This window comes from Calypte anna, chromosome 6, assembly GCF_003957555.1.
Source record: "Calypte anna isolate BGI_N300 chromosome 6, bCalAnn1_v1.p, whole genome shotgun sequence".
NCBI classification, from domain to species: domain Eukaryota; kingdom Metazoa; phylum Chordata; class Aves; order Apodiformes; family Trochilidae; genus Calypte; species Calypte anna.
Window position 1 is genome coordinate 22,563,698 of NC_044252.1, and position 27,564 is coordinate 22,591,261.

Genomic DNA, 27,564 nt, shown 5'->3' on the forward strand with positions numbered 1-27,564 from the left:
TGTTTTATGGGAGCTGTGAATATGTCATTTCAAAACTGAGTTGCAAACAGTGCAGCACAACTGGGGGTGAGTGTCTGTCAGTGTAGTGCTTGTTGCTTTTCTTTACAGAATCCCCTTTAAGTCTTGATGCTGAAATACTGAATACTGGAAGCCTGTTTTTGCTGGAGTCCGTGGCAGTACTGCTAACATGGCATGTTTGGCTCCAAGGGCAAGGACCCAGATGGTGTGCTGGTGGGTTTGGGGTGCATTGCCAGGGGACAGGCTCTGCAGAGCACTGTGTGGTGGCTCAGAAAGTGAGTCCCCTTGGCACAGTAAGGGTTTCTGGGACTGGTGGATGCTGCAGTATCTCCTCAGTGGTACTTGGGGACTTTGTGGCTCCAACATTAATGACTCCCACTCTGGGAACACCTCTGCAGATTTCCTGCAGTGCGCTGTCACACGTTTGTACAATCCACTGGGTGAGTGTTGGCTGAAGATGGAGGAGGAACAGAGAATCCTTTGTCTTGGTGCTTCCTGTCAGCCTGCTGTCCAAGCTTGTACCTGCCTCACTCAAGGCTAAGGAAAGTCGGGGCACAGTTAACCTTCTGCTTAAATGTAGTCATCATAAACTTCCTGGGCCAGGAAACCAGAGCAAGTCTTCAGGACAAGAGCAAAATCTGTGGGCTCTGCAAGATGTGTGAGGCTCTGCCACTGGGCAGTAGGAGCTCTTGGCTCTCAGGGCTGTGTCAGCTGAAAGAACCCGGGACACACTCGCTCCTTGCCCCCAGTGGGCCAGCATCCACTGGCTGGGCACATCCTCCCATCAGCTGCTGCTCTCTGCAGGGGTTGGTAGGGAGCCGGGGCACCAGTCCCGCTCTGGTGAATCAGCTCCCCTTTCCTCTCCCCAAAGCCCATCACACCCTACCTTTGCCCAGTCTCTATGTGGAACACATCCCGGTGAGGTTTTTCCCGCTTTTTTTTTTTTTTTTTTTTTTTGGTTATGTTGAAAAAGCCTGGGCCAGGTAGGGAGGGGAGCAGTACCGCAGCCCCTCCGCTGGAGGCAACTCCGCAGCATCTTCGTCAGAGATGTTTCCCTCCTTCCCTTGCAGCACGGATCAGGTTTTATCAGATGAGACTGGTGCCCACACCGGGGGCCATCACGGTGGTGGTGCAAGCGCTGCAGTCTCTCTACCGGGGGTGGGTCACAGGCTGCTGGGCTGTTTCTGGATTTGTTTTCGGACGGTGAACAGCTGTGTCCCGAGGTTTGTGCTTACTCAGCTCGCCTGGCACCCTGCCCACCATCGAGCCTGCAGGTATTTTGAGCATTGCCTACTCCTGTGCCGGCCATGGCTCTCCAGCACAGCCCGGGGCTGCTGGGTGCACTGTGCAAAGTGAAGCCTCTCAAAATTGTAAGGCTCCTGAGCTGAGCTCCGTACTGCAATTGAGTCAGCCCTGTGCTGTAGGGGTGCTTGTGCCGCCCAGGAGTCTGGGCAACAGAAGGGCTCAGGCTTGCTCTGCTTGGTGCACTTGGGTCCTGCCCAGGTGAGCTGCACCTCATGGGGGACCTGGGGTATCTTGTGGGAACAGGTGTGAACGAAGAAGTTCTTTGCATTGTCACTGACTCCCCTCTGGCAGCCCCCTTTGCACCAGAAGGCAGAGCCACTGGTTCCTGATTCCCCCAAGCTGCCCTCCAAGCTATTTGACACTGCTCCTTCCTCTCCTGATTCTCCCCATGCAAAGATCCCCAGCAGCCCCAGGGAGAGGGCAGAGTCCTAACAAGTCCCCAGCCATTACAGCAGCAGGATTATTGCAGATGCAAAAGCCTCGATGTTCCTTGCAGCTGCCCATGCTTGGCTGGCCAAAACCTGGCAGCAGGTGCCAAGGTCCCCTTTGGCTGGATCCAACGCTGTGCAGGTGAAGCTGTCTGGTGGGGTTGGGCACAGCAGCACAGCCCCGGAGCAACTGTCAGGACATAAATACCAGTGGGATGATTCTGTAGTGTCTCTCGCTCTTCCCAGTGTAGGGAGCAGCCATGCAGGGGGCTGTTTACCAGCTCACAAGACACTGAGCAGCTGGTGCTGGGCACTGAACCCCCTGCAGCAGCACCTTCTCCTGGTTGGAGAGGTGGGCTGGGGTGTAGGGCACAATGCCCCGCAGCAGGACTGGGCTCAGCCCGGTGGGGTCTGTGGTACGTGACTGGTGTCCAGGCCCAGGGATGGCACATGCCAGCCCTGCCCAGTGAGGAAACCCAGCCGGAGTGCAAGCTTTGTGGAAGCACCTGTGGTCAGAGGCATTCTCTGGTTTAGAAACATCCCTGGACCCAAACTCCCCCTTTCTGCCTCAAAGTACACAGTGGCCTCAAGGGTTTGCTGTCAGGGCACCCACCTCAATGACAGAGTTTTGGCAATGGCAATGTGCACAAGGTGCTGGACCCATCCTGCCTCTGGCCAGGATCCTTACCAACACAGCCCCTTGGCAAAGGGCCCTAGAAGTGCTGGAGGTCCCAGGCTGATGTTCCTGGAGGCACAGGGATGCTACAGTTAGTTGTGACCACAGGAGAGTGGAGAGGAGCATCCCTTCCAGCACCTGCTGCTGGGGACAGAATCTTGGGCAGGGGATGGACCAGGCTGGTGTGCAGTCTCCAGGGAAGCCCAGAGCATAATATCTAGCCAATTTTTCCCCAAATCTACCTTGAGCCCCATCCTCCCTTCATCCACCCACCTTCCCCTTTGTTGGTGGAGATGGAGGGATCAGAAACTCCGCAGCATCCCCTGTGTGATAGAAAAGGGCACAGGAACAGGAAGGAGCATGTGACTCAGCCATTACAGCCAGCAGAGACTCCACACAGCAACAGCAGGGCTGAGATTCTGCTGTGCTCCCCCTCCCTGCCCTGCTGCTGCTGAGTCAGCTGCAGAAATCACCCCAACGATGGCCCCTGGGGCAGGCATCTGCACAGTGGTTCTTCCTCTAGCTCCTCCTTACCACCCCAAACCCCATGGGAATGGACTGCAAGGAGGGAAGATGGTACTGGCACTGTATCTTTCCTTTACCATCCTGCTGTGGGCTGATGGGACCCATTTGGCACTGGACACCCAGTGGTGAGGAGTCTGGGTGAGTGAAGTGCTTGGAGTTCAAAAGAATTCATACACTTTGACACACAGAGTAGAAAATTTAGTGGTGGTAAAGTGTTGTGTTGGTTTTCCTGCCTGTCAGCAAGAGAGAGGGTGGGGGAAATAGAAAAGGGGGGTAAGGTAGGGGTGGGGTGGGTTGGGTTGGGGGTGTCGCACTGTGCCAGAGCTGTATGGGTCTTTCTCATCTGTCCCAGCTGCTCTCCTTCCAGGTGCTCTGAGCCATAGCTGTGCTGCTATTTAGTTAAATATTGAGGTCAAGTAACAGAGAGCCAGAACCCTAACTGTGCATTGCCCTCCATGGCATGGTGGGCTTTGGTGAAAGCAAACACAGCCCCTCACATTATGGGAACTGCTTAAAGCCAGGCACTGTGTGTCAGTGCTCAGGGTGCCATGTGGGTGGGAGATGCCACGTCAATGCACAGTGCCAGCAGTCCCCTGGCTCCCTTGTACCCACACACCAGGCTTGAGCGCCTGCAGCTGAGCTCAGCCTGTGGGGCCCAGGCACCTCTGGGTGCTCCTCTGTGTCCCTGGGGGATGAGAGCCCCAGCTTTGGACTGGAGCTGGGGCTGCCTGTGCCTCCCCACAGCAGCTCACACACAGGATGGAGTTGGACAGCCCTGAAGCATTACAACACACTCTTGTTCTGTCTGGAAGGGCCTGTGAGTGTGCACAGGTACATGTATGCATGTGTGCATACTAGCACATATGTGCATGCATATGCATGCATATGTCAGCAGGCATAAATGGATCTCTCTGCTTTTGGTTACATACTTGTAAGCATATCCCTGTGCATGTACCCGTGTGCATACGCCTGCAGGCGTGGCAGATGTGTGTGCCTATGTTACAGGTGGGAGCTGAATCTGCCGGAACTTCTAAGCTGTTTCCTTTTTCCCAGCAAGGAGCATGCAGGAGTCCCACGCTGTCCAGGATGGGGCACGGGAAGGCAGAGCTCCATGGCTCACAGTTATCTCTGGATGGGACCTCCCACCCCACATCCCTGGGGGGGGTGATGGGGCTGTTTGTGTTAAAAGCCAGGCAGAGAGGCTGTGGCCTCCCAGCTCAGCACAATGATCACAAGCTGTGGGGCCACCATGTATCTATCTCAGCACTTTCCCACCTCCCCCTGCCCTCCATTGCCTGCCCAGAAAATAGCCAAAGCCATGCTGTGTTGGGAACATCTTTATCCGGACAGCTCCTCATCCTCGGGGCAGGCAGGGGCATAGCTTCCATGGTCCTGCTCCATCCCATCCCACCCCACCACACCACAGCCTGGGATCTGTCATGAGGCTGCTCTCCAGGCATCCCGCAGCCTGGCCTTCACCTGAAACTTCTGCACCTGCAGCACGACACCAAACTTGCCCTCCAGTGAGGGCAGGGGCTGGTCCTGGGGACACTCGAGTGTGAACCTCTGCAGCATCCAGGCCAGGAAGAGGAAGAGCTCCATCTTGGCCAGGATTTCTCCCAGGCAGACACGGATCCCAGCCCCAAAGGGAAGGTAGCTGGGTGAAGGTGAGTGGATGTGCTGGCCCTTCTCATCCAGGAAGCGTCCTGCAAGGGGAAAGGGCACCACTGGAATCAGCAGGGATCAGTCCTTTCTGCCCTTGTTCACCATGTGTGCCCCTCCTGCAAGCTGCACGAGCAGAGATGGTGCATATGGCCCAACCCAGGGGGAGCAGGATTCAAACACCCACCACCAAGCCTCCCCCAGCCTCAGCCTCTCCTGCTGCTCCCACCCTTCTGTCCCCTGCACCCTGGGGAGGACAGGAACCATCAAACCCACTGGGGTTGAACTCTTCAGGCTTGTCCCACTCCTTTTCATCATGGTGAACAGACCAGAGGTTGATGATGACCCTGGCTCCCTTGGGGATGGAGTACTCCCCGATGCTGCAGAGCAAAATGCAGAGTGAAATCCTCATTCCCTCCTGTAGTCTCAACCCATGTCCTGGCTTTCCCCCGGGGATCTCACCTGGTGTCAGCAAGGGACACATGTGGGATGAGCAGGGGGGACACAGGCCGAATGCGCAGCACTTCGCTGATGGTGGCCTCCAGATAAGGCAGCAACGGGCGGTCACGGAGGTGGGGGTGACGTGCCAGGCCAATCTTCTGGTCCATCTCCTCCTGGATCTTTCTCTGGACCTGGGAGGGGACAAGGGCTCACGCCTGGGGAGATGGGGTACCCTGGGGAGGAGGGCTCCTCATCGTAATAGAGTACACTCAGGATCACCAGCACATTCTGGTGGCTTCTGCAGAAGTTAAATGCCTGCAGCCTGATCCTGCTTATTCCAAAAGCCTGACATCCCTCTTGGCTCCTGCCTTCCCCAAAGCCCCCCACCATGTCCCTGGTGCTGGAGGGAGCCCAGGCCTCCCACCTCAGGGTGCAGACCCTACCTCAGGGTAGTGGAGCAGGTATAGCACAGCCCATTTGAGCACAGTTGTTGTGGTCTCCACGCCAGCCCCAAAGATGTCCCCCACTGTCATGAGGAGGTGGTCATCTGTCAGCTCCAGCCCAGGTGCTGAGGGACTGCTGTTCTCAGCACTAAGTCTCACTTGCAGGAGAGCATCCATGAGATCCCTCACGGTGTCCCTGCAGAAGGCTTCCTGCCAGGGTACATGCAAGAGCCGGGCTGTCCTGGGCACAGTTCCCACCTCCCACCCCAGCTCCAGCACCCTGCAGCTCCCAAGCATGTCCATGAAGGTCCTATCCCCAGTGGCACCTTGTGTTCAGTGAATTTCTGCTGAAGCAGCTGGTCCCGGACCTTAAGGCATCTCTTCAGTAGGGCCAGGTCCTTGTTTGGGAAGATCTGAGGGAGAAAAGCCCCATAACCGTGAAGGGCTCCAGGTCAGCCCAGCCTCCGACAGCTACCAAGCAGTTGCTCCATGGTGCTGGGACACCAGGGCAGGGATGCTCCTTTCCCCAGGGGACTCAGGTAGCTCCTTCCTGCAGAACACATCCCAGCTCCTTCCTCTTGTCTGAGGTGAGAAGAACAGGTAGTCCTGGTGTCCCTACTCACCTGGAGCCAGGGGAAGATGTCCACCAAACTCTCCTTGGCCACGGTGTCCACAATACCCTGGCTGTACTCCAGCATGGCCTCAAACTCAGGGTCTCCACGGCGGTATGAGGAGTTGAAGCAGAGGGAGCAGACCACATTGGTGACAGCCCGTGTGAGCTCAGGGGCCATGTCCAGGGCTGTATCCTGCATAGTGCTGAGCGTCTCGCACAGGGATGCAGCTTCCCGGCAGACTAGGGTGGAAGGGAGAGGCAGGAAAGGGGATGATGGGGAAGCAAAGGGGGTGAGAGGGGGACAGCAAGGAAGGGTTCCCCCACTCATTCAGAGTGTGCAGCCTGCAAGGAACACCCACACCCACACACCACACCCATCCCTGAGGGGCTGGGATAGGCAGAAGGGAGGATGCTGGGTAGGAGCAGGGGATGGAGATGTTCAAGAGAGTCTCTGTGTGGGGCTTGATGCCCCTCTGGATGGATCTGGGAGCCCAGAGACCTGGAAGTTGCATCCATGTCTCAGTTTTACCAGCTGTGAGGAAAAGGAGACAAAACTCTGTGTGGAAAATGCCTGGGGAGAGGTGTCAGAAAAGCACTGGGGATGACAAGAGCAGCACCGAGCCCCTGCTAGGTAAGCTGCAGGGATACTGGGGGGGTGGAGGGGGTTGGTCAGAGCCACTGAGGTTCCCCTCAGTTTCCAAGACATGAGGGCAGGAAAAGTCCAGCCTGGCTCAGATGTGGGAGGGAGCGGGAGCCGGAAGGGAGACCAGGGGCCAGCAGGGGGTACTTACTGATCTTCTCAAGGGCAAGAGAGCCCTCCCCAAACATGGAGAGGGCAGCGTGCACCAGTTTGCGCTGGAACTTCCAGAGGGGGCCATAACTGGCGAAGGCAATGTCCTTGCCCCCCCGGGACAGCAGGTCCGTAGTCACCTGTGGGACAGGCAGCCCTGGGGTCACCCTGCTGTGGGGCAGCCCTGCAGGGGCCATGTGTCAGAGAGGGGGGATGCTGAGGGGGTGGATGATCATCTCATCCCTGGGACAGTCGGGATGGTGGGGCTGATGGGCAAATCCCAGACCGTGAGCTTTGCTTTCCTGCCCTTAGGTTGGTGGACAGATGTCAGGGTTAGATGCAGGAGTGCACTTGAAAGTTAGAGGCTGAGGAAGCCTGGTGGTACCTGACCCCATGTCCCCAAGCCCCGAGATGGCATCCATCCCCAAGGAAGAACAGTGACCCTCAGCATGGAGGATGGGGAGGATTCACCCTGGGGAACAGGGTAGGGAGAGGCTGCCCCCTACCATCACCTCGCTTGCAAGCAGGATGGGGAAGGAGGACAAATGCAGCTGGGTTCCTGCACCTTTCTTGGACACATCCCCTCCCTCGCCCCACACCATAAAAGAGGGGGTCCCCCCAGACCTGCCACCAACTCACAGTTCGAGGCCGTCCAGCGAAATCCTTCCCCTTCTTCAGCAGCACCTCCCTGGCATGCTGATAGCTGTTGACCACCACCACGTAGTGGGAGCCCATCCAGAGCCCATAGAGGCTGCCATAGCGGCCCTGCAGGTGCCAGAGCCGCAGGTGGAGCTGGGGGTGCCCGGCCAGGTGTAGTAGGCTCCCCACCAGCGGCAGGACTGGCAGGCTCCGCGGGCGCCCCAAAACTGTCCCCGTCCCCATGGCAGCTCTCCGCTGGGCCAGCCCCCAGGTGCAGAGCAGGGCCAGGCCCAGCAGCAGGCAGCCCAGCAGCAGCAGCAGCAGCAGCATGGTGGGGCCGGCTGTGGGGCTGCAGCAGCGCAAGGAACCTTTATAGTGTCTGCGGGGTCCTCGCCTTGACTCTGAGGCGGGTTGGCCTCCTTATCAGGGGACAGGGAGGGGGGAACCGGGCGCTGGGCCTGCAGCCAGCTCTGCAGCTGGGCACCTGTTGGGGGATGAGGGTAAGAGGGCCATGGCCACACCGGGGGCCATGGGGGAGCTAAGTCCGGCAGCTCAGGGCCAGAATCATCCCTGGGGCTCTGTTCCCAGGGCCTGTGGTGGCCAAAGGGTGCAGGGGCAGTTGAGCCCCTGGGTCTCTCCTGGGTGCTGTGAGTGCAGCTGGGGACTGGTGAAGCCTTGGGGACTGTCCCCCACTTGGGAGACCCTCGCTGTGCTCCTGGGGGGCAAGTCTGCGGGCACTGGGCAGTACTGGTCACTGCTGGTAATGCTGGGAAGCCCTGGTCAGTGCTGGTTAGCACTGGTGAGTACTCAGCAGCCCTGGGCAGCACACTGGCCAGTGTTGAGAAGCCCCGTCGGCACTGGGCAGGCCTGGGCAGGCCCGGGCAGCGCTGTTCAGTGCTGCTTAGCCCCGGGGTGTCCGTGCCCTGGGAGATGTTGGAATTTGAGGCGTCCAAGGGGAGACTGGGGCGCTGAAATTTAAACCTGGAATTCCCTGCGCCTTACGGACTCTTTTGGCTGCCGGCAATCACCGTAGAGATGCGGGGCGGGGCGAGGTGAGGTGGGATAAGATGGCGGCGGGGGGCGCGTCAGATGCCCAAGCGCGCTTCGGCCACTCGGTGAAGGGGCTCCTGACCGAGAAGGTGACGAGCTGCGGCACCGACGTGATCGCCCTCACCAAGCAGGTGCTAAAGGGCTCTCGCAGCGCCGAGGTGAGCGGCGGCCGCCGCCGGCCACGCAACTACAGGGCCCGGCATGCAGCGCGCCCGCCAGGCCTACAGGCAGGAGCCAGCGGCGGCGGCGGCTGGTTCTGCCCGCCTCGGCCCAGCGCGGCTGCCCCCTGGGACTGTGCCTGCCGGGGCATCGTCCGGGCGGCTGACCCTCCGACTGCTGGGGGTGAAGGGGGCGCCGGGAGCGGCTGGCCGGCGCGGGGCATTCTCGGAGCCGTAGTCAGTGGCGGGAGCAGGGCATGCTGGGAGTTGTAGTCCGGGGTCAGCGAGGCCAGGGCTCCCTGTTGCGGGCATGGCGGGCACCACCGTGGGGCTCTTGAGCCGCAGGTGGCAGCACCTCTGGTCCCGGCTGCCTCACGCAGTGCTCGGGAACTAGTGGGAAGCGAGAAGTTGCCTTTTACCCCATGACATCCTGCCAGAGTGACAGAGTGGAGGCGATGCCTCAGGCCCTGTGTGCTCAGAGGGGTGGGCATGGCACTGCGATGCCCCCCCCCCAAGCCTCGTACCCTGTCACTTCACCCATGGGGTGTCAGACTCTGTGCAGGTCTGCTGAGAAGCCATCACAAGCATCTTGGGGAATACAGAGCAGCCGTCTGTCAGACAGTCTGGTCTCTTTGTGTTTTGTCTTTTAGCTCCTGGGTCAAGCTGCTAGAAACATGGTGATGCAAGAAGATGCCATCCTGCACTCAGAAGATGTAAGCTGTGTTTGTCTCCTAGAGCAACAGTGTTTATAGTGGACAGGAGGAGAGAAGGGTTCTGAAATGAAAATCATGAGTTCAGGCAGCAGAACTTCCTCAAACTCATGTGTGGTGCTGGCTTTCCAGCATCCCTCAGCACAAGCCAGCACTAGCTGTGCCATCTCTACTGGAGAGCTTGAGAGACCATAGGTAGAAACAAAGCATTTAGTGTCTTTGCCTCTGGGAAAGAAGAGGTGAGCATGCCACTACTGACAGATAGCAGTGGGGTGTTTGTGAGACAACACAGTAGAACAGTGATGACCATGCTGAAGAAACTCTCTAGGGCACTGGGAACAGTCTGCCCTCTGATTCTGCTATACTGCTTCTGTCAGACATTCGTTCTCTGTCTTGTTCCCCACAGAGTTTGAGGAAAATGGCCATAATAACAACACATCTGCAGTACCAGTAAGTAGGGGACACTGCGTTCTCTCTGGGGAGCTTAGAGGGTCTCTTGATCCCTTTCCGGCCTACTTAAAGGCTTTGCATGGAGTCCACTCAGGCTGCCCGCTCCTGCCTCTCTCCTCAGAGCTGAGCAGACCCTGAAACTGGGATCAACCAGTCCTCTCCAGCTCTGATGGTATGGCACAGGCTGTTTTAGGGTGACCGCTGAGATTTTTGCCTCCTGTCTTCCATGACCTGCATCTCCTGTGAGTGTGATGCATCCAGGGCTCAAAGGGTGAAGCCAGTACCACTGCTGTCCTCTCAGGACTTAATCCATAAACCCACTGGGATTTTGTCTCCTGAATCTTTGACCAAGTCCCTTTTCTTCAACATACCATGAACCCTCTTGCTGAGGTTCTGTTATTTCTAATGCTTTTTTTTTTTTTTCTCCTTTTCTTGTCTAGGCAGGAAGCAATTCAGAAGAAGTGAGTACCCTACTGAAGGCATGCCGGGAAGACCTGGGAGATGTTAATCAGTGCTGATGGGAGGGGAAGAGTGATGGAGTAGGGTGGGGTAAAACTGAGAAAGATTTTGCAGCTGCCTTTGGAGGAGGTGTTCACCCAGTGGGATAGTGATTTAGTATTGTGAAGAGACAGGAATTTGGGTGAATGGTTGATTTATACCTAAACTTCTATTTTTTCATTAATGTGGTTGACAGAGCCTCTGAGGTTATTTGTAATAGGAGGTGAGGGTGGTGTAGATTGGAGGTGGCTGATTGTGGGTGGACAAAGAGAGGTTTGCTTTGTGGGGACACAGAGGTGGGTTGGGGAACCCAAGGGATAATTTATGCTGTAGTGTCAGTGCTAGAGCTGTTCTGGCCCCTTGGTTGCAGGCAGCAGAGCACAGTCTGGGGAGGAGATCTCACTGTGAACCTCTTCTTGCTTGGTCCCCAGTGTTGAGCAGTCATCAAACCTACAGGACCAGCTGCGTCACTTGCTGAGATGAAGTGTAGCTGAAGGCTCAAGGACATCTCGATTGTCCCTGAGGGCAGCCAAGCACCCTTTCCCCTGGTGAGCCTGGAGTTCAGGCTTGTGCCTGGATGGTGCTGGGTGTCAGCTGGAATACATGCAGAGTCTGTGTTTCTGGGCATGTGGGCCCCTCTCACATGCTGGCATCCACATCTCTGCTCCAGAATACTCCCTGCCACAACTGAAACAAACATATCTGAAACTTTACTCCCCTCAACAACTTCTGTGTCCTCTTACTTCCTGTGTAGCATGAAGTGCTCAGCCCATGCCTGCACCCCAGGTACCTGTGTTGTTCAGCTAACGATTGCTCCCTGTGTGCTTCAGATGGCTTGCTGGCCCAGCATGTGGGATGTGGTACTTCTGACTGAAGTCATGTCTTCTGTGGCCACACACAGGGCAACTTTTCTTCCTGTCTGTAACCTCTGCTCAGTTAGGAGCCATCTCCTGTGAAGTGATGGAAGAGTGCTAGTTGTGTCTGCCTGAGATCAGCAGTGAGAGAGCCAGAGGTTTCATTAGAAAGTTATGTTTGCCCCACCCTGCAAGAAATGGATGAGTAGAGCTGTGGGTTTTCAGTACAGGTGCCTGCAGTTGGACCCTGATTCTGGTATTTAGACACAAAGGTGACACAGAGTGCAATTTATTTAGGAAATGTTAATCAGTGGGAGCTGAAAGTGCCTGGCTGGATGAGAGGTGCTTCAACAGATACTGAGGTCCCACGCCAGACTTCATGAAAGTAGAGATCTGGACTCTTGCCTCTGCCAACTGGTCCAGCTGGACATGGTTTGGCCAGCCTCCTGCTCAGAGGTTATCTTATTTTCCCCTCTGGCAGAGCCTGAAATGTCATCCCTTTGCCAGCCCATCTGCACTGCCTTCGGCCTTCAACTGCATTCTTCTCCCTGGGCTACTCCTCCAGGTCTTGATGGAGCAGCCTAAGCTGTGGTGTTTGTATCTGGTTGGGAAGGTATCCAGAGGTATTCCTGGGTGAGAAGCAGGCAGGAGACCATCACAAGCTGGTGTGTTCAATTCTGCACTGCTCTGGATTGGAGGACAAATACTGGGCTCCTGCTCATAGCCTGGGGAAAAATATCAACCCAGGCTGTAAGTAGTGTCTTGTTTTCATAAGTCACTTACCTGGAACACTTGCAGTGCATGGAAAGTTCTTGTTTTCCCAGGTGTGCTTTTTATCAGCTGATAAGACAATCAAACAGTGGGTATCATCCTGCCATGTTCCTGTTGGAGTTGTGCATCAAAGTGTTGCAGGGGTTTGTCAGAGCCTTCTCCTGGGCTGGATTTCACCATATCCTCCAGTGCCACTGCCTATTGAACTTCTTAGCCTGGTAGCATCCCATCTTCTGCATTGCTATTAAGGTGCCACCACTTGTCCGGGGCCTGTGGAGGGATCTCTGCACCAGGGAGTGGGAGGGGGCGTGTGTTCCAATCTCTGGCCTCACAGCTGTACTTGGGGAATGAGTTTTTTTGCTGAGCTGCTGAAGGAGATGCGACTTGTTTGCTGAGAATAAAAGCTCTCCTAACCTCCACCAAACCGCAGCAAAGTCTGTGCTAGGGGAAGCCTGTTTGGGGTGGTGGATCTCTGCCCCTCTCCCCCAGTGCTCCCAGTTGTGTTTCAGCTCTGGAGGCTGCTTGACAGACGCAGTGTCTTTGCTGCAGGTGGCTCACTGCCTCCAAGGTCCCGGAGAATCCAGAGCTGCCCTGTAATGTTAAACTCGAGTCACCCTGGGGTGAGCAGGGAGGGGGCTGTGCAGAGCTGTTGTGGGCGGGGGTGAGGCAGCACGGTGGGTCTTCGGGAGTGTCTGTGGGCAGGGGCCGTGGGTGCAGGCAGGGGTGGGCAGTGTCACTACCGGGGGAGCAGAGCCGGCTCTGTGCCGTGCCAGGGCACGGCGGGGCCGTCTTTCCGGGATCTGGGCGCGGCGGAAGCCAGTGCCGGGTCGGAGGGCAGGCCCGGCGCGGGGTGCCGGGGTGGAACGCGGCCGTGAAGCGCTGGAGGCAGTAAGGGCAGCCTGGGCCTCGGCCATGGGGTGCTGTGGGGGGCGCCCCTGGGGCTGAGGGCTCTGGCAAGCGGGGAGGTGGAAAGTTTGTGGGCTCATCTCTCTGGGGCAGCTGGGGCTGGGGCTTTGTGGAAGGAGGTGTCATGAGGCCCCCTCGGGAGGATCCCACTAGGCTGCAAGTTTGAGGGTTCTCCCTGGGTGCTGCCGAGGGCGGGGGCGACAAAAAGCGTTCCCATACTCAGGGAAGAAGGGGGGCCCGGGGCCTGGGGGAAGGCATGGCGCGGTGCCCATCGCTGTGGCGTCAGGCACCAGCCCCGGGTCCCCGTTGCAGTGGCAGATCCCTGCGGAAAGCAGATCCACCGGGAGGTGCAGGTAAGGGGCGCGGGCGGCAGCTGGGGGGACCTGGGGCGGCTGGTGGAGGTCAGGGGGGTGAGCCCCGCCGCACCGGGTACCTGTCGCTGTCCCGGGACAAAGTTCGGTGCCATCGGCTGCTTTGCTGCTGTTTGCCAAAGGGACGGCGGGGCCGAGCAACCCTGCGCTTCCCTGTCCTCCTTCCCAGCTGCCTTCTCTGCTGGGGAAGCGGCAGCTGGAGCCTGCGAAGGCTGTGCAAACGCACCTGAGAGTGCAAGCGTGGGCTGCCGGGAGGGTGGGTTAAAGGGGTGCTTCGTGTTAGCCTAATTTGGGTGCAAATGAGAGCACCGGTGCTAGAGGACATAGGGGACATGCACAGGCTGAGTCCAGATGTGGTGTGTGGGGAGGTCCTGGGTAGCAGATTGCAGTAGTTTGGTGGCCTCTGTCCTTCCCATCTCAGGATTACTACGGCAGAGAGCTGCAGAAGTCAAAGGACCTGAAAACCAATGCTTGTGTCACCTCGTCCAGGCCCCTTCCCAAGGCAGTGAACGATGCCCTGGAGTGTGTCCATGAGGAGGTGGTGGCCAGGTAAACCCCAGGGTCTCACCTCTGCTGCTGCCTCCCTGCACCCTGTGTTCCCCCATCTCCCTGCACTGTGGAGGCACTTCCCATGGCTCAGCTTGGCATCCCACAGGTACTATGGCTGTGGTCTGTCCATCCCTGAGTGTCTGGTGTCCTGCCGGATCCTGGACCTTGGTAGTGGCAGTGGCAGAGACTGCTACCTGCTGAGCCAGCTGGTTGGGGAGCATGGCCATGTCACTGGGATAGATATGACCGAGAGCCAGGTATGGGATGGAGCTGGGGCTTCCCTTGTTCTCCCAGCATTCCCTCCACCATTGTTCCTTTCCTCTCCCAGGTCAAGGTGGCAAAGAAGCACATTGCCTACCACATGGACAAGTTTGGCTACCAAAGGCCAAATGTGGAGTTCCTTCAGGCATACATGGAGAACCTGGGTGACGCTGGACTGGCTGATGAGAGCTATGATATTGTGATGTAGGTACCGTACAGGGCTTTGCCACCCTTGGTCCTGCTGCTGCCCAGGGCCATGGGGTGGGATCCAGGTCCAGATCCCACTAGGTCACTTGCTTCAGGAGTATGCATTAGAACTAAAGGGAATATCCCAAGGCAGAATCTGGGATAGAGCCTAGGATTACAGAAATGTATTCAGTATTTAATATTTTCATGTCAAATTGGGATCTCCAAATCCTGCACGAAGCAATAGCATGTTCCCCGGCCGGTGGATGTGCAGCAGTTGCTGGTGCTGAGTATGCAAGAGGGCGCCAATGAGCCTTGGTCTCCTCCACAGTTCTAACTGCGTGATCAACCTTGTCCCCGACAAGAAGGCAGTGCTGCAGGAGGCTTACCGTGTGCTGAAGGTCATGGCAGGGCCAGTGCCCATGGCGGGAGCTAAGTGGGGTTGGGGTGACACTGGGATGAAGCAAAAATGGGATCCAGAAAGGTGGGGATGGGGGAAGGGACAAGAGGAAGGAACCTCTGCATAGGGTCCCAAGCGGGGTAGCATTGGGGGTGCCCAGTTCTCTCTGTCCTTTTTATCCCATTGCTTCCTGGGGTTTCCCTTCACTCCTTGCTGCCTTCCAGCCCGGGGGAGAGATGTACTTCAGTGACATCTATGCCAGCCAGCGCCTGAGTGAGGCCATTCAGAAACACAGAGTGCTGTGGGGTGGGTAGGACTCTGGGATGGGGGTGGCCTGGGATGAAGGGTTGGGAATTTTGCCTCCATCACCCTTGTCTCCGGTCTTGTGCCAGGGGAGTGCCTGGCAGGAGCCCTGGACTGGAGAGACCTGTACAGCATTGCCAAGGAAGTGGGGTTCAGCCCCCCATGCCTGGTCACTGCCAGCCCCATCACTATCGGCAACAAGGAGCTGGAAGAAATCATTGGTGAGGGGCTGACCAGGGAGCATTGGCTCCAGGTGGCCATGGGGCGCTGCTCTGGGATCCTGAGCTCTGCCAGTTTCCCGCCCAGGTGCCTGGTGCCCAACTCAGCAGCTTCTTCCTTGCAGGCGACTGTCGCTTTGCCTCTGCAACTTTCCGCATGTTCAAGGTGCCAGGGAGCAGCTGGTCTGGGCCAGGACAGGTCATCTACAATGGTGGGATCGTGGGGCATGAGCAAGAACTGGTGTTTGATGCCAACTTCACCTTCAAGGTGCGGGGTGAGGCTTCTCTTGTTGGGGGGAATGGTGCTGGGGCCAAGGTGATGAAGCAGTGCTGCTCAGAATTGTCATATGTGGATTTGGAGGTAAGCTTTTGTAGAGAGGTTGTATAAACCAGAGGAAGTGCAGAAAGTGACCAGAAAGTGAGCCAGACCCATGCATTGCATTAGGGTGGAAGTGGGAGCCTGAGCTCCATGGTGGCTTCACAAGGGAGTCTGGAGCCAGCTGCTTGGTGGTTGTTGATCTTTCTCAAGGTTTTAGGCCATGGTTTTGCCCCCTTGCCCATCATCTGACTGGGTGGCAAGGGTAGGGTACCCTTGGGCTGATAATCCCTGCAACTATCTCTCTGTCTCCAGGAAGGAGAGGTGGTGGATGTGGATGCTGAGATGGCTGCTATCTTGCAGACCTCCAGGTTTTCGAAGGAGTTCCTGATCCGAACCAGTGGGCCCAATGCTGCTGCACATCAGGGCTGCTGTCACAAGGGGGTGAAGGTTGGTAGCAGGCAGCTCTGCAACTGGTTTGGGGAGAAGGATGTGGGTGTCTTGTACCGTCAGAGTTGCCCTGGGGTATCAGAGGGGATATGACAGAACACCAAAAGACCTGAATCTTTCTGGGCCAGGCAGGAGCCTTTGTGGCACCAAGGGTGGTGCCTAGTGCCTGAGTTAGGACAACAGCAGCCAGCACATGTTGGAGCCCTCCAAAGGGGGAGTTTACTCTAACCACTAGGCATGAGAGTCCCTTGCCCCCACAGCATGTGCATGGTGGATGCTGAGGCTAATGGCTGGACCTGCTTGATGTCTCCCAGGAGGGGACATTCCTCCTCCAGGATGTGGCTGGGGAGAGCCTGCCCCGGGAAGGTGATGGTCCATCCTTGCAGCTCCTTCCTGCCCATCATTCTTCTAGCACCTCCCAGCTGCTAATGTGAGCTTGGCCCTGGCTGCCAGCCCTGACCCTGCAGCACAAACCACTTCTATCTGCTGGAAGCCTCTCTCCTTCTTCCCTCAGTGGTCCTTCCAGCCTGCAGATAGGCCGGGAGAGGCTAGGAAGAAGAGGTCATCAGTACATGAGTGAGATAACACCCTGCAGCTGCATGTCCCTGAAACACAACCTTGTACTTGGGGAGGGGGAGCTGTTTTTGGGTCCTCGTCCAAGAAGGAGACATTTCTCAGATTTCTCAGAGCTAAGTCCCAGAGAAGCTCTTGGTGTCCTCCTCACAGAGAACAGGAGCTGGAGTGCTCTGGGGGCTGCTCCCACATTAGAGTGGGAGAGAAATGCCACTTTCCCTATGTGTCTCTTGCTTCCTATTGGCCTAATTCTGCCCTGGGTTGTTCTCTGCCATGCAGGAGAAGATCTGTGATCCCTTCCAGCTGCTGGAGCAGCTGGCAGCCCCAGATTCTACCTGCCATGCCCGTGGCACCTGTGGTCCCCTGGGGTGCTGCTGAGAGTAAGCGAGGCCCTCATGCCAAGGGATGGCAGTGGGGCAGGAGGATGTGTCCCCAACAGCGTGCAGCTTCCACTGGAGAGAAAATAAATGGCCAAGCTCAAAGGCTATGTGTTTGTGGTCAGGACCTGAGGGCCTGTGAGGTGCTGTTGTACTTCTTGGGGCTAGTGGGACAAGTTGTGCCCAGTTGTGTTGAGAGCAGGCAGCCATCCTCTGGGTCCCCTCACAACGGGGCTGGCAGTGGCCAGCTGGCTTGGACATGCAGGTGGGGAGGGTCTCTGTGGGAAAGGGGCTGTGGTTCCCCACACGTGGGATGGCAGGTCTGGTGTGGGTTTGGCAGCAGCTGCTGGTGTTGAGCCCCTGAGGCCAGAGGAGGTGTTTGCAGGAGGCAGCTTGGCCAAGCAGGGTGCAAAAGGAGACCCCAGTGCCACGCAGGGCCTGACCCTGCAACATGCACCCCCGTGCAAGTGTCTGGCTCCATCTTGAGGCCTTTGGGAGCCCCCAGCTGACACACAAATGCTTCTGGGAAGCCAGCATCACAGCAGTAAGTAGGCAAGTTGCTTTTTTCCTTCTTTGGATCTCTCCATGCTAACTCTGGATATGCCAGGACCTGTGAACACCCACCAGACAAAGCCCCTGCAAGCTCCTGGTGGTGGGGTGAGCAGCTCAAAGGCAGCTGCAAAGGAGAGTCTTCTTGGGGTGGTGGGAGAGAAGAACCAGGCACCCTTCTGGGGTGTACACTCCAAGCCTGCTTTTCCATGAAGTCCTCAATGCATTGAATGGAGTGCAGAGCTGTCCCTGTTAATTGCATTCAGGTTGGGGAATGTCCCAAGCACAGCTCCCCATACCATACCCTATCTTGCAGACCCACAGCCCATTCCAGGAGATGTGAATTTCTCTCACATTACGTTTTTGTTTTCCCCCAGACTCCATCTAGTGGGAAAGAGTTCAAGAGGAGATATGCCTGCTGGGTTTTTTTTGTTTTTTTTTTTTTTCTTACAAATGAGTGGGCTGTCCATCTTGCTGCAACCTGAACCAATGCAGAAAGGCACCTGTTGGTGAAGGTCTGCTGTGGCCACCTCCAGATATGCAAAGAGTTAATTGCTGGCCTGAAATGTGTGAAAGGACCTGACTGATGGGATCTTGGAAGTATCTACTAAAAATAAAACCAAGAGATGATGTTTAATCTTCCCCTCTTGCTCCGCTGCCACTCTCTTCCCTGCATAGTCTTCTCCTGCGGTTGGTTACAAAGACTTTCTCAAAGTCCCTACACAGCCTGTCCTGGGGGGTTTGCAGCAATTAGCTTCTGTTATCAAAGAGAGCCTTCCCAGTGTGAGCGGAAGAGCAGATGGGGTGGGGGGTCCTACATCCAAGCCCTTTCATTAAAAAAGTATGAATCTGTGCCATGGCTTTTAGCTTGCCTGGTGAGAGAGGCTCCCACAGCATGGTGGGAAAAAGCCATAGCTAAATGCCACAGTATTTGCATAGCAACATTTTTTCCCCCATTTTTTCAGCATTTTGAGGGGATGAAGCAGCTGAGAGGTCTTTTTTTTGTTCTGAACACTGATTTTGATCATGAGAGTAGGGAACCTCAGAAAGATGTGAATGTGGGGGTGACTTCTCTGCATGGCTTTGCTTGTGCAGGCACAGCTTTAGGGTTTTCAGCCCCCAAGCTATGAAAAGAGGTGGTCCTGCAGCCCTGTCCCACCTGAGGATATCCAAACCAACCTGTCCAGCCTCCTGATCTGGGTGTTTTGGTAATTGTAGAGATGGGTCAAATTCCCTTTTCCTCGTGTGAAGCTCTGCAGCATGGGTGTCCTCCCTCTGCAGGCAGGGGGGTGCTGTGAGGGCTGCAGAAGCTGTAAGGTATGGTGCTCTGTCTCGCCCCAGGATGAAGGGGAAGTGATCTTCGAGTCCCTGTGGCTAGGAGGGAACTCCCGTGGTTTGGGATATCTGTCTCCTCCTTGGGGGAGCAGACCTGAAAAATGCCCTGGGGCTGAGCAGAATGAGGTTTGGGCCCAGGAAGGTTTTGTGGCTAGAGCCCTCGAGCACTGCTGCCACATTGGGTTGTCCTGTCTGCTCTGTTGGCTTCCAAGCATTTCAGTGGAAGGGAGGCTGGTTTACCTCTTTAAAAGGGTGGCCCTGAACCTAAGAAGGGGTCTCAGCCTTACTGATGCTCCCATGGTTGTGCATGTCTTCTTGTCCATCTCTGGTTGTCCAGGATGCTGAACTGTGTCGTGCATGGTATGTTGCTGATTGCTGCTGGAGGTGGGGTGGTGGCAGCTGGGCCATGGGGCACTCATTGCCCCAGCTGGGACAGCAGCACAGCTCGGGATGGTAGGACATAAACCCACACTGAAATTTCAGGTCTTCTGAACTCATCAGCACATTGTGCATCCATTGATGAGCAGAGCAGAGCTCATGGGGAGGCTCTGAGCATCCCCAGTGGGAGCTGCAAAGCCCTGGCCCCGCTCATGCCAAGGCTCAGAGAGGAGTCTGCCTAATTTAAAGAGGCTGGAGGAGCCCCAGGTGGCTAAGGAAGAGGCGAAGAAGAGATGAGCGCGGGTCAGCCGTATTTAATAGTTAATGTTTAATATTTAATATTTTGAGTTTAATCTCGCTCGCAGAAAGGCCAAAGCCGAGGAATCGCCGCATGGTGGGGCGGAGTGCTCGACGGCGGCTCGGGAGAGACCAGGGGCGGGTACTACTGGGATGGTGCCGGGAGAGCCGCTGTCCTCCGTCGCCAGCAGCCGCGGTGCTGAGGTCTCGACTCCGAGCACGGAGCAGCCCCGAGGAGCCCTTTGTGCCTCTGCCGAGTGCAGGGGGCAGGCAGGGCAGGCAGGAGGGCGGGGGGATGCTCCGAGCCGGGCCAAGCCGGGCTGAGTAGCGCGAGACCGCCAGGGGGCGCTGCACGACAGCCGACAGGTGCGGCGGGGGGAGGCGGGGCAGCGCACCGGAGCCGTTTCAGAGGCGGGAAGCGCGGCGGGCCCGTGGGCAGCGGCAGCCGGGCCGGGCAGGGATGGCCGGGGCACTGTCCTGTCCCGTCCCGTCCCATCCCATCCCGTCCCCGGGCGCAAGGGTTCGCCGAGCGCCGCACGCTCCGTAGCCGGCCCGCCGGCCGCACCGCGCCCCCATTGGTCGCGCTCCTCGGAGGCTCCGCCCCTCCGTCCCCCATCCCCGCCGCCATTGGCCATGGCTTTGCGGCCGGCCCCGCCCCTGCCCGCCTGGCGTACACACCGTAGTCACGCGCCCCCGGGGCTGGGGAGGTGGCGGCGGGCGGCGGGGCGGGGCTGGGCCCCCATTGACGGGGGGGCGGCCGCTGATTGGCGGAGCGCGGCGGCGGGTCCGCCCCCGATAGGCGTGCGGGGAGGGGCGGGGAGGGCCGCGGCTTGAGGCGGCGCTCGGCTCGGCCCGGCTCGGCAGTCGCTGCCCGTCGGGTCCCGGGGGCAGCTGTGACCGCCGCCTCGCCAGCAGCCGCCGTCGCGCCCGCCGCCACCGCCGCCGCCGGGGGAGCCGGGGCACGCCGCAGGCACCGCGCGGCGATGCGGGGCCGCGGCGGCGCTGAGCCCTGACTAAAGATGGCCGCGCTGCCCGGTGGGAACATGGCGGGGGGCGGCCGGGGGGCGCGGGTGCTGCTGCTGCTGTTGCTGCTGCTCGGCGGCTGCCTGGGCCGGTGGCCCTCGGCCGCCGCCTCTGCCGCGCCGCCCGCCGCTGCCGTCGTCTCCCCCTCGGCGGCGGCGGCTGAGGAGACGGTGATCATCGGCCTGCGGCTGGAGGACACGGACGACGTCTCCTTCATGGAGGGAGGCGCGCTGCGGGTGAGCGAGCGGACGCGGGTGAAACTGCGGGTCTACGGGCAGAACATCAACAACGAGACCTGGTCGCGCATCGCCTTCACGGAACACGAACGGCGGCGGGGAGGGCGTGCGGCAGCGGGGCCGGCGGGGCGCGGCGGGAGCGGCGGCGGTGGGGCGGCGGGCGGCGGCAGCGGCGCCCCGCAGCGCTGCGGCATCCGCACCTCGGACATCATCATCCTGCCGCACATCGTCCTCAACCGCCGCACCTCGGGCATCATCGAGATCGAGATCAAGCCCCTGCGCAAGACGGAGAAGAGCAAGTCCTACTACCTGTGCACCTCCGTCTCGTCCCCCGCCGCCGCCGCCCTGGTGCCCGGAGCCGCCGGAGGGCTGGCGGGTGCCGAGGGGCCGGCGGGGCCCCCGCCCTGGGGAGAAACCACCTGGATCTACCACGACGGCGAGGACACCAAGATGATCGTGGGCGAGGAGAAGAAGTTCCTGCTGCCCTTCTGGCTGCAGGTCATCTTCATCTCGCTCCTCCTCTGCCTCTCGGGTATGTTCAGCGGCCTCAACCTGGGCCTCATGGCCTTGGACCCCATGGAGCTGCGCATCGTGCAGAACTGTGGCACCGACAAAGAGAAGAACTATGCCAAGCGTATCGAGCCTGTGCGGCGCCAGGGCAACTACCTGCTCTGCTCCCTCCTGCTGGGCAATGTCCTGGTCAACACCACACTTACCATCCTGCTAGACGACATCGCTGGCTCTGGGCTGGTGGCCGTGGTGGTCTCCACCATCGGTATCGTCATCTTCGGCGAGATCGTGCCGCAGGCCATTTGCTCTCGGCACGGTCTGGCCGTGGGCGCCAACACCATCTTCCTCACCAAGTTTTTCATGATGATGACCTTCCCGGCCTCCTATCCCGTCAGCAAGTTGCTGGACTGTGTCCTGGGCCAGGAGATCGGCACGGTCTATAACCGTGAGAAGTTGTTGGAGATGCTGCGGGTCACCGACCCTTATAATGATCTAGTCAAGGAGGAGCTCAATATTATCCAGGGAGCCCTGGAGCTGCGCACCAAAACAGTGGAGGATGTGATGACTCCCCTCCGAGACTGCTTCATGATTGCTGCTGAGGCTGTGCTCGACTTCAACACTATGTCTGAGATCATGGAGAGTGGTTATACCCGCATCCCTGTTTTTGAGGGTGACCGCTCCAACATCGTGGACTTGCTCTTTGTTAAGGACCTCGCGTTTGTGGACCCCGATGACTGTACTCCGCTCAAGACCATCACCCGCTTCTACAACCATCCGTTGCACTTTGTCTTCAATGACACCAAGCTCGATGCCATGCTGGAGGAGTTCAAGAAAGGTGGGCTTGTGCCTGTGGCAGGGGCATGAGGGTGCTGCTCTGTGCTGGTGGTGGGCATCTGCCTTTCTACAGTGAGCTGGTTGGGAAAATCGGGGAGCTCTGCAGAGAGGTCTGGTCTGCTCAGGTTCCAGCTTGCTGAGGGGGGGTTGAGAAGGTGCGTTTGAGACAAAGTTTAGGCATCTGACACTTTTGCCTGTTCCCTGGGCCAGAAAGCTGATACACGGCTGGTATGTGCCCCCGGCCTCTTTTCCGCACTGCACTGGGATGTGTGTGTGGGCACCGTGCCAAGCAAGGTTGTTTTCTTTCTTGCATTTTCCACTCATCTGTCCATTATAGTGAGAACCGCTGACGGTAATCTGTGCTCGTTTCTTGGCTGTGTCTTCTCCGTGCTTTTTCAGCTGGCCTGACAGCGAGGAGCGGGTGGGCTGCTTGGGTCGTTCACCCGTATCTCTCAGGCTTAGTGTGTGCACACGTGCTGAGATAAACAAGGCGTTTTTAGCTCCATTCATAGGCTCAGCTGGCCAACCTCAGCTCTGTGCTTGTTTTCCAGTTGCTTTGAATGACACTTTGATCTTGTAGCTCATAGTTTTAGGGTCTTAAAATATATTCAAAAGCACCTGTTGGTGCTGGACTTCAGAGTTCCAGGTTTTTTTCTCTAGACTTCCCTCCATCCCTAGGACCAGAGACTCAGCAAAGACCTGACACTTTCTACCTTTACCTTTCTGGTGTAGCATGTATATAGGTTGCATCAGAACAGGACTGGGACTCTCTGGCCCCATCTTAATTGTAGGAGGTGTTGACCTGACAAATGAGTCCTAATTCCTGTTAGGGGCTCTTGATTATGAGAAAGGAAAAAAACCTTACTGGTTTCCTTTAAAAATCTGTTCCTCTCTGCAACTCAAACAGTAATGCTATATGGGCTTTGTGGAAAGCATTTTCAAAGAAACAGTTAAGTGAAATTTCTAACCGATGGGATGTGTGGACTCTTGTGGTGGAAAACTGAAGGTCATTGGAATGCCACAGAGTGTGCCCAGGGAGTTCTTTCTGATCAGCGTACCACCAGGCAGCTCAGTTCCTGGGAGACGATCTGGCTGAAAGAGGAGGTTTTTACAGCTGCACTGACCCCACAGTTAGGCTGTCAAGGAATATTTGAGTTCACCTTTCCTCAACTGCAAAAGGAACCTTGAAAAGGACTTCATAAATTGGCAGATGATCTTTCTAGGTAATAAATTTAAATTGCCACTTAAATTTCAAGTACTGTTTTGTCCACAAGCTGAGCTTTCACAGCATGGCATTTGATATCTTTCTCCTTGCTGAACTCAGTTTTGGGGATTTGGAGGGTTTCCCTACTCATTTCCTCGTCTTTATTTTAATTTTTACAGAAGGTAAACATACTCCTGCTTTTTACTGACTAGTGCAGCAGTGGATTTCTTTATATCTATTTTCTGCTGTGTAGTGATGGGGAAATCTCACTTGGGTTCAGAGTTGCTGAAGGAGAGAGGAAGGAGATCCTCACTTGGCTGTGGTTTCTGTGCTGTGGGCTCTTCAGACTCAATTATGTCACTCAACAGTTGGCTGGTTAAGATGCGTTCTGCTGCATGTGCAGGCAGAATATTAAAAAGGGTTCATATTCTCCCTCCACCCCCCTTATTATTCAGACTCCAGATAGCATGGTGGGGTTCTTCACCTGAAGAGAGATTTGTGTTTTTTCTAGTTTTGTTTATAGCCTGCAGAAATTAGTGTTATGGTGGTTGCTTTGTTTCACCTCTCTGAAAGACATTAAATGCACTCCTGTGTGTTAACATAGGTGTCCTTCAATAGCTGGGAGAATTAGGTGGGCATTTTAATCCTGCACATGGGGCTAAGTCAGATATGGCTTCTTATAATTCCTGAAACTTGTTCTTAAAATAGGCTTTTAAAATTCTTCCTGGTGTCTTGGAGGGTGCAGATCCGTTTCCGTGATAGCCAGAGGACTTTACTTGCCTGTCCTATGATATGTCCCAGTAGCACAAGTTTAGGATGACTTCCTAATGTGTGTTCACTCGTGAGATCACTATGTCCTGGAATAGTCTCTGTAGTTGTGAATTAATTCATGGTAGTTAGAGCATACTTTAATCCAGAACAGCTATGCTGGTTGGTCTGTGTTGACAAGCCCTGGTGTTAGGACCAGCTCTGTTTTAACCGATTTATTTCTGGAAGTGCAGATGTAATGGAAATAAATGGCTTCCTTTGTGTCCTTTGAAATGAATGTAAATAACTGATAGCTTGCTTGATCTGGCATGGTGCAGTGTCTTTTGCAAGAGTTCTTTAAACTTTCTTCTTCAGAGCAACCTTGCCAAATTCCCGTGAGAATGCACATATTAAGGATGAGAATCAAATTGCAAGTTACTCTCTGGTAGAATGTTGAAAATATATAAGGTTACAGTCTTAAATAATTCCCTTCCCAACATATTTACCTTCTGCTGATGTAGGCTTGCTTCAAAACTTATGTGTCTCTTTTTCCACCCAGGTCCTGGCTACCACTGTTGAGTGCAATGGGCAGCTTGTGTAATAGTGCTGACAGTTGAATATTTTCAATCAGTTTAAGGAGGGAGGTTTTTTATTTTTTTTTTTTAAGAAGTTTAGTAATTAGTTGGTTAGGGGTTTTTTTTTAAGCTCATGTTTTGGGCAGGAGCAAAACATGCTTAACCTAAATGCAGAATTAAGGTTTAGGAGTAGGAGATTAACATCCAAACCTGGCAGGACACATATCCTTGCTCTGTTGCAGAAGATGAAAAGCATAGTATTGTAGTTGTTGTGGTGCTTAGGCTGAACAGTTGAAGAATTTGGTGGTGGGTCTGTTATTAATGTTCTTTGTCCACAATTGCAAAATAAGCATGTTTCACTTCTATGCTGCTGGGTAAGAAATTTAATTTTAAGACTGAGTTGCAGCACATTCCCTCTCCCTTGTTTCTCTAGTCTCTAAAAGTGTAAATGAACATAATTTCTAAAGCACTCTGCACAAAAGCTTCTCTTCTAAAAAGTGTTGCTTACTAATAAATAAATAGCTTTCTAAAAGAGGGGCAAGTTTCCGTTGCCATCGACAGATCTTGGATGTCTCAAATCTACTGGCCTACTAGTTGAGCAGACTGTTTGACTTACTTGAATTCAGTCATTCAAATTTAATGCAGGGAAGTACAGAATAACCTTTACATTGACCTAGAAAATGACCGACTTGCTCAGCACAGAGGGGTATCTTGCTTGAAATAAATCTTCTCTTAGCTAATCTGACGTTGGCCGTTGCTGTACAGGGGAGCAAGGCATTCACCTCTTCCAGGGTTGATTTGTGTTCTGGCTCCTGAATTGCTGCACGGGAGTGAATGAGCAAAAGAATGATTTCTGAAAAGAAACTAGTGAACTGTCTCCACTGGTCTCCTTTTTCTTGTTGACAAGTGTGTGGTATTGTCTTTTTTCCCCCCCTCTTTTTGACAGTTTTCCTAGGTCTCTGCTTAAATGCTCTCTGGCACTTGCTCTTGGTGTTTTTCACAGGCAGATCTCTGCATGTGTGATCCTAAATCCAAAGCATTCTATTTCTAGCTCCCTGCCTGCCAGAGCTACAAGAATTCAGCTTGAAAAGTCTCATGTTGTAATACTAATATTTTAAGATTGGCCCACTTTCTACAAGCCATTGTATGCCTGCTTTCCTGGTGGCCTGGATGGCTTTGGAGGGCAGCAGTTTCTCAATCAGAGCCATACTTATGTGGGAAGTTTGAGTCATATGTTTTGATCTTATTTATATCTATCTCCACTTTTACCTTATACTGAAGATCAGAGTTAATAACCTGTTACAAAGAAGTCACAGTAACTGTGTGTGGCAGTTCTTAGCTCTTGTTTTCTGAATCGCATGGCAGCCTTGATAAATTTCCTAGATTCCTTGTTAAAATCATTGCCAGCTGGACCTTAAAAGATTTTTCTTTCCCAAAAACTTTGTCAGATTTAACTTTTAAAGATCTCTTCATGCTCAGTTGTTCTTGTATTGTCTGTTTTTGATAGTGTGTATGTTTGGTGTCTGAGTTTAGTGTGGGCATAGGACCTGGTGAAAAACTTGATCCATTTACTTTATAGTTCCTCATCTCCCTCCAAAGAAAACCAAGTCCCAGCAACCTGAAACCTAAAGCTCTTATTTTTAATGGAGCAGAGAAAAATACCTAGAACCACTTGTTCCTTTTTTTGAGGAGATCCTCTTTCTGTAGGCAGGCAGGACAGCAAAATATTGGTAGGCCAGGAACTCAAAGTTCTACATAACTGTTGTTGGTCTGAGGCTTTTTCCTGTTTTTAGGTCACTTACCCTTTTGGTGCAGCTTTAACCCAAGCTTGTAGATGGCTTCTTTCCTGGTCCCTTTCAGGTTTTGTGGGTTCTCATCCTGCTGAATGTGAGTCCAGACTTTCCATGAGTAACCTTTACTTAATGGATCCAAATGCTCACTTTCTAGTTTATCTAACAGGTTGTCTATCTCCTGAGCCAATTTTCTGTGTAAGGCTGTGTCTGCAGTGTTATAAGAAACTGGAAGAAACTCTATAAATCCCTTCTGGGATTATCAAAAGCATGTAAAACTCCTTGGAAAACAATATAATTTGCAAGGCAGCTTGGCTAACAAAAGGCACCTCCTCTGATCCTTCTGGGAAAAATTTTCTAAAGGAAAAGGTGTTGAGGTCCAGCGAGGAGAGTTGCTGTGCGAACAGAGTTTGGGAGTGGTTGGTAGGAGGGAATTAGCCACCAACATACAGAAGTCTCAGCCTGATATTCCTGCAGATTTGTTCCCTGAACAAAAATTGCACGTGGGGGTGGGGGCTGCCTCGTGACAAACTGTTTCTTGGCTGTCTGACAGCATAGCACCCGCAGGTACTGCACTGCCAAGAGCTTTGCTGGCCCTGCAGAGCTCCTGGGGGATGCGTGCTCGTTCCACTGGAGAGGAACGGATGTGGGTTACTGCAGGCAGCCCTCCTGCTGGTATGCTGAGGGGGAGGCGCCAAGGGGAATGCATCAGAGAACAGCTCCAGCTCTTCCTGAGCTCCTCTTCTGTGAAGTTTTATTAGGGACCAGGATGAGAAGAGAAGCTGCTGGAGAGGAGCAGGGATCCTTCATCCTGGCCTTGGTGAAGAGCCCATCTGGAGGCTCTGTTCGGCTGCTGAGAGCAGAAAGAAATGTGTGGTTCAGGTGGCTGGCAGGGAGAGGAGTAAATTAATAAAATAGCTTGAGCTGTAGATGTTTGAATGTGACACCCACGTTTGGTATGATTCTTGGATTGCTTTTTAACTGATTGCGAACAACTCTGTTGTTCAACGAAGATGAGAAATTGCCTTTTCTTCCCCTCAGCTCTTTGCTAAGTTAGCAAATGCTTACCTGCACTGCAGCTGATGGGAATGAATTCCACCACAAGTGAACCATGTTCCTGCCTGCTTTTTCTGTGTCTGTAAAGG

At 55.1% G+C, this 27,564-nt stretch overlaps 4 protein-coding genes across 6 annotated transcripts in view; 3 read left to right on the forward strand and 1 right to left on the reverse strand.

Moving 5' to 3' along the window:
- Positions 1–4,277: 4,277 nt before the first annotated feature.
- On the reverse strand, positions 4,278–8,582 carry LOC103525439 (steroid 17-alpha-hydroxylase/17,20 lyase). Its single transcript, XM_008490395.2, has 9 exons — positions 8,543–8,582; positions 7,541–7,666; positions 6,903–7,041; positions 6,122–6,351; positions 5,825–5,911; positions 5,499–5,708; positions 5,077–5,246; positions 4,891–4,994; positions 4,278–4,658 (listed from the first exon to the last, which is right to left on the reverse strand). Exons 2-9 carry the CDS (start codon positions 7,634–7,636, stop codon positions 4,390–4,392), a joined length of 1,305 nt encoding a protein of 434 aa, XP_008488617.2. The 5' UTR covers positions 7,637–7,666; positions 8,543–8,582; the 3' UTR covers positions 4,278–4,389.
- On the forward strand, positions 8,573–11,132 carry BORCS7 (BLOC-1 related complex subunit 7). 2 transcript variants are annotated; one of them, XM_008490394.2, is made up of 5 exons: positions 8,573–8,748; positions 9,399–9,461; positions 9,865–9,908; positions 10,349–10,369; positions 10,838–11,132. In XM_008490394.2, exons 1-5 carry the CDS (start codon positions 8,608–8,610, stop codon positions 10,887–10,889), a joined length of 321 nt encoding a protein of 106 aa, XP_008488616.1. In that variant the 5' UTR covers positions 8,573–8,607; the 3' UTR covers positions 10,890–11,132. The 2 variants fall into 2 exon arrangements, with proteins under 2 accessions (XP_008488616.1, XP_030309387.1); XM_030453527.1 differs by having other exon boundaries at positions 8,606–8,721.
- A 1,735-nt stretch (positions 11,133–12,867) lies between these two features.
- On the forward strand, positions 12,868–17,051 carry AS3MT (arsenite methyltransferase). 2 transcript variants are annotated; one of them, XM_030453177.1, is made up of 11 exons: positions 12,868–12,919; positions 13,250–13,290; positions 13,730–13,857; positions 13,964–14,114; positions 14,186–14,322; positions 14,636–14,705; positions 14,929–15,010; positions 15,097–15,228; positions 15,351–15,493; positions 15,857–15,991; positions 16,844–17,051. In XM_030453177.1, coding segments are annotated over exons 1-11 (1,119 nt in total). In that variant the 5' UTR covers positions 12,868–12,918; the 3' UTR covers positions 16,943–17,051. The 2 variants fall into 2 exon arrangements, with proteins under 2 accessions (XP_030309037.1, XP_030309038.1); XM_030453178.1 differs by having other exon boundaries at positions 15,905–15,991.
- Positions 17,052–20,519: 3,468 nt separating this feature from the next.
- The window catches only part of CNNM2 (cyclin and CBS domain divalent metal cation transport mediator 2), a 113,936-nt gene continuing 106,891 nt past the window's right edge, over positions 20,520–27,564 (forward strand). The window contains exon 1 of the mRNA XM_008490393.2: positions 20,520–22,104. Within this exon, the coding sequence (XP_008488615.2) occupies positions 20,520–22,104 (1,585 nt within the window). The remainder of the gene's footprint in view (positions 22,105–27,564) is intronic.

Coding starts and splice junctions, on each gene's coding strand:
- LOC103525439 (XM_008490395.2), bottom strand. CDS start 7,636: ATGGGCTCCCACTACGTGGTGGTGGTCAACAGCTATCAGCATGCCAGG. Junction 5,912..6,121: donor ACATCTTCCCCTGGCTCCAG/GTGAGTAGGGAC, acceptor TTTCTCCCTCAG/ATCTTCCCAAACAAGGACCT. Junction 4,659..4,890: donor GCCTGAAGAGTTCAACCCCA/GTGGGTTTGATG, acceptor TTCCCCTTGCAG/GACGCTTCCTGGATGAGAAG.
- BORCS7 (XM_008490394.2), top strand. CDS start 8,608: ATGGCGGCGGGGGGCGCGTCAGATGCCCAAGCGCGCTTCGGCCACTCG. Junction 9,909..10,348: donor ACAACACATCTGCAGTACCA/GTAAGTAGGGGA, acceptor TTTCTTGTCTAG/GCAGGAAGCAATTCAGAAGA. Junction 10,370..10,837: donor CAGGAAGCAATTCAGAAGAA/GTGAGTACCCTA, acceptor CTTGGTCCCCAG/TGTTGAGCAGTCATCAAACC.
- AS3MT (XM_030453177.1), top strand. Junction 14,706..14,928: donor AGGCTTACCGTGTGCTGAAG/GTCATGGCAGGG, acceptor GCTGCCTTCCAG/CCCGGGGGAGAGATGTACTT. Junction 15,229..15,350: donor GGAGCTGGAAGAAATCATTG/GTGAGGGGCTGA, acceptor TCTTCCTTGCAG/GCGACTGTCGCTTTGCCTCT.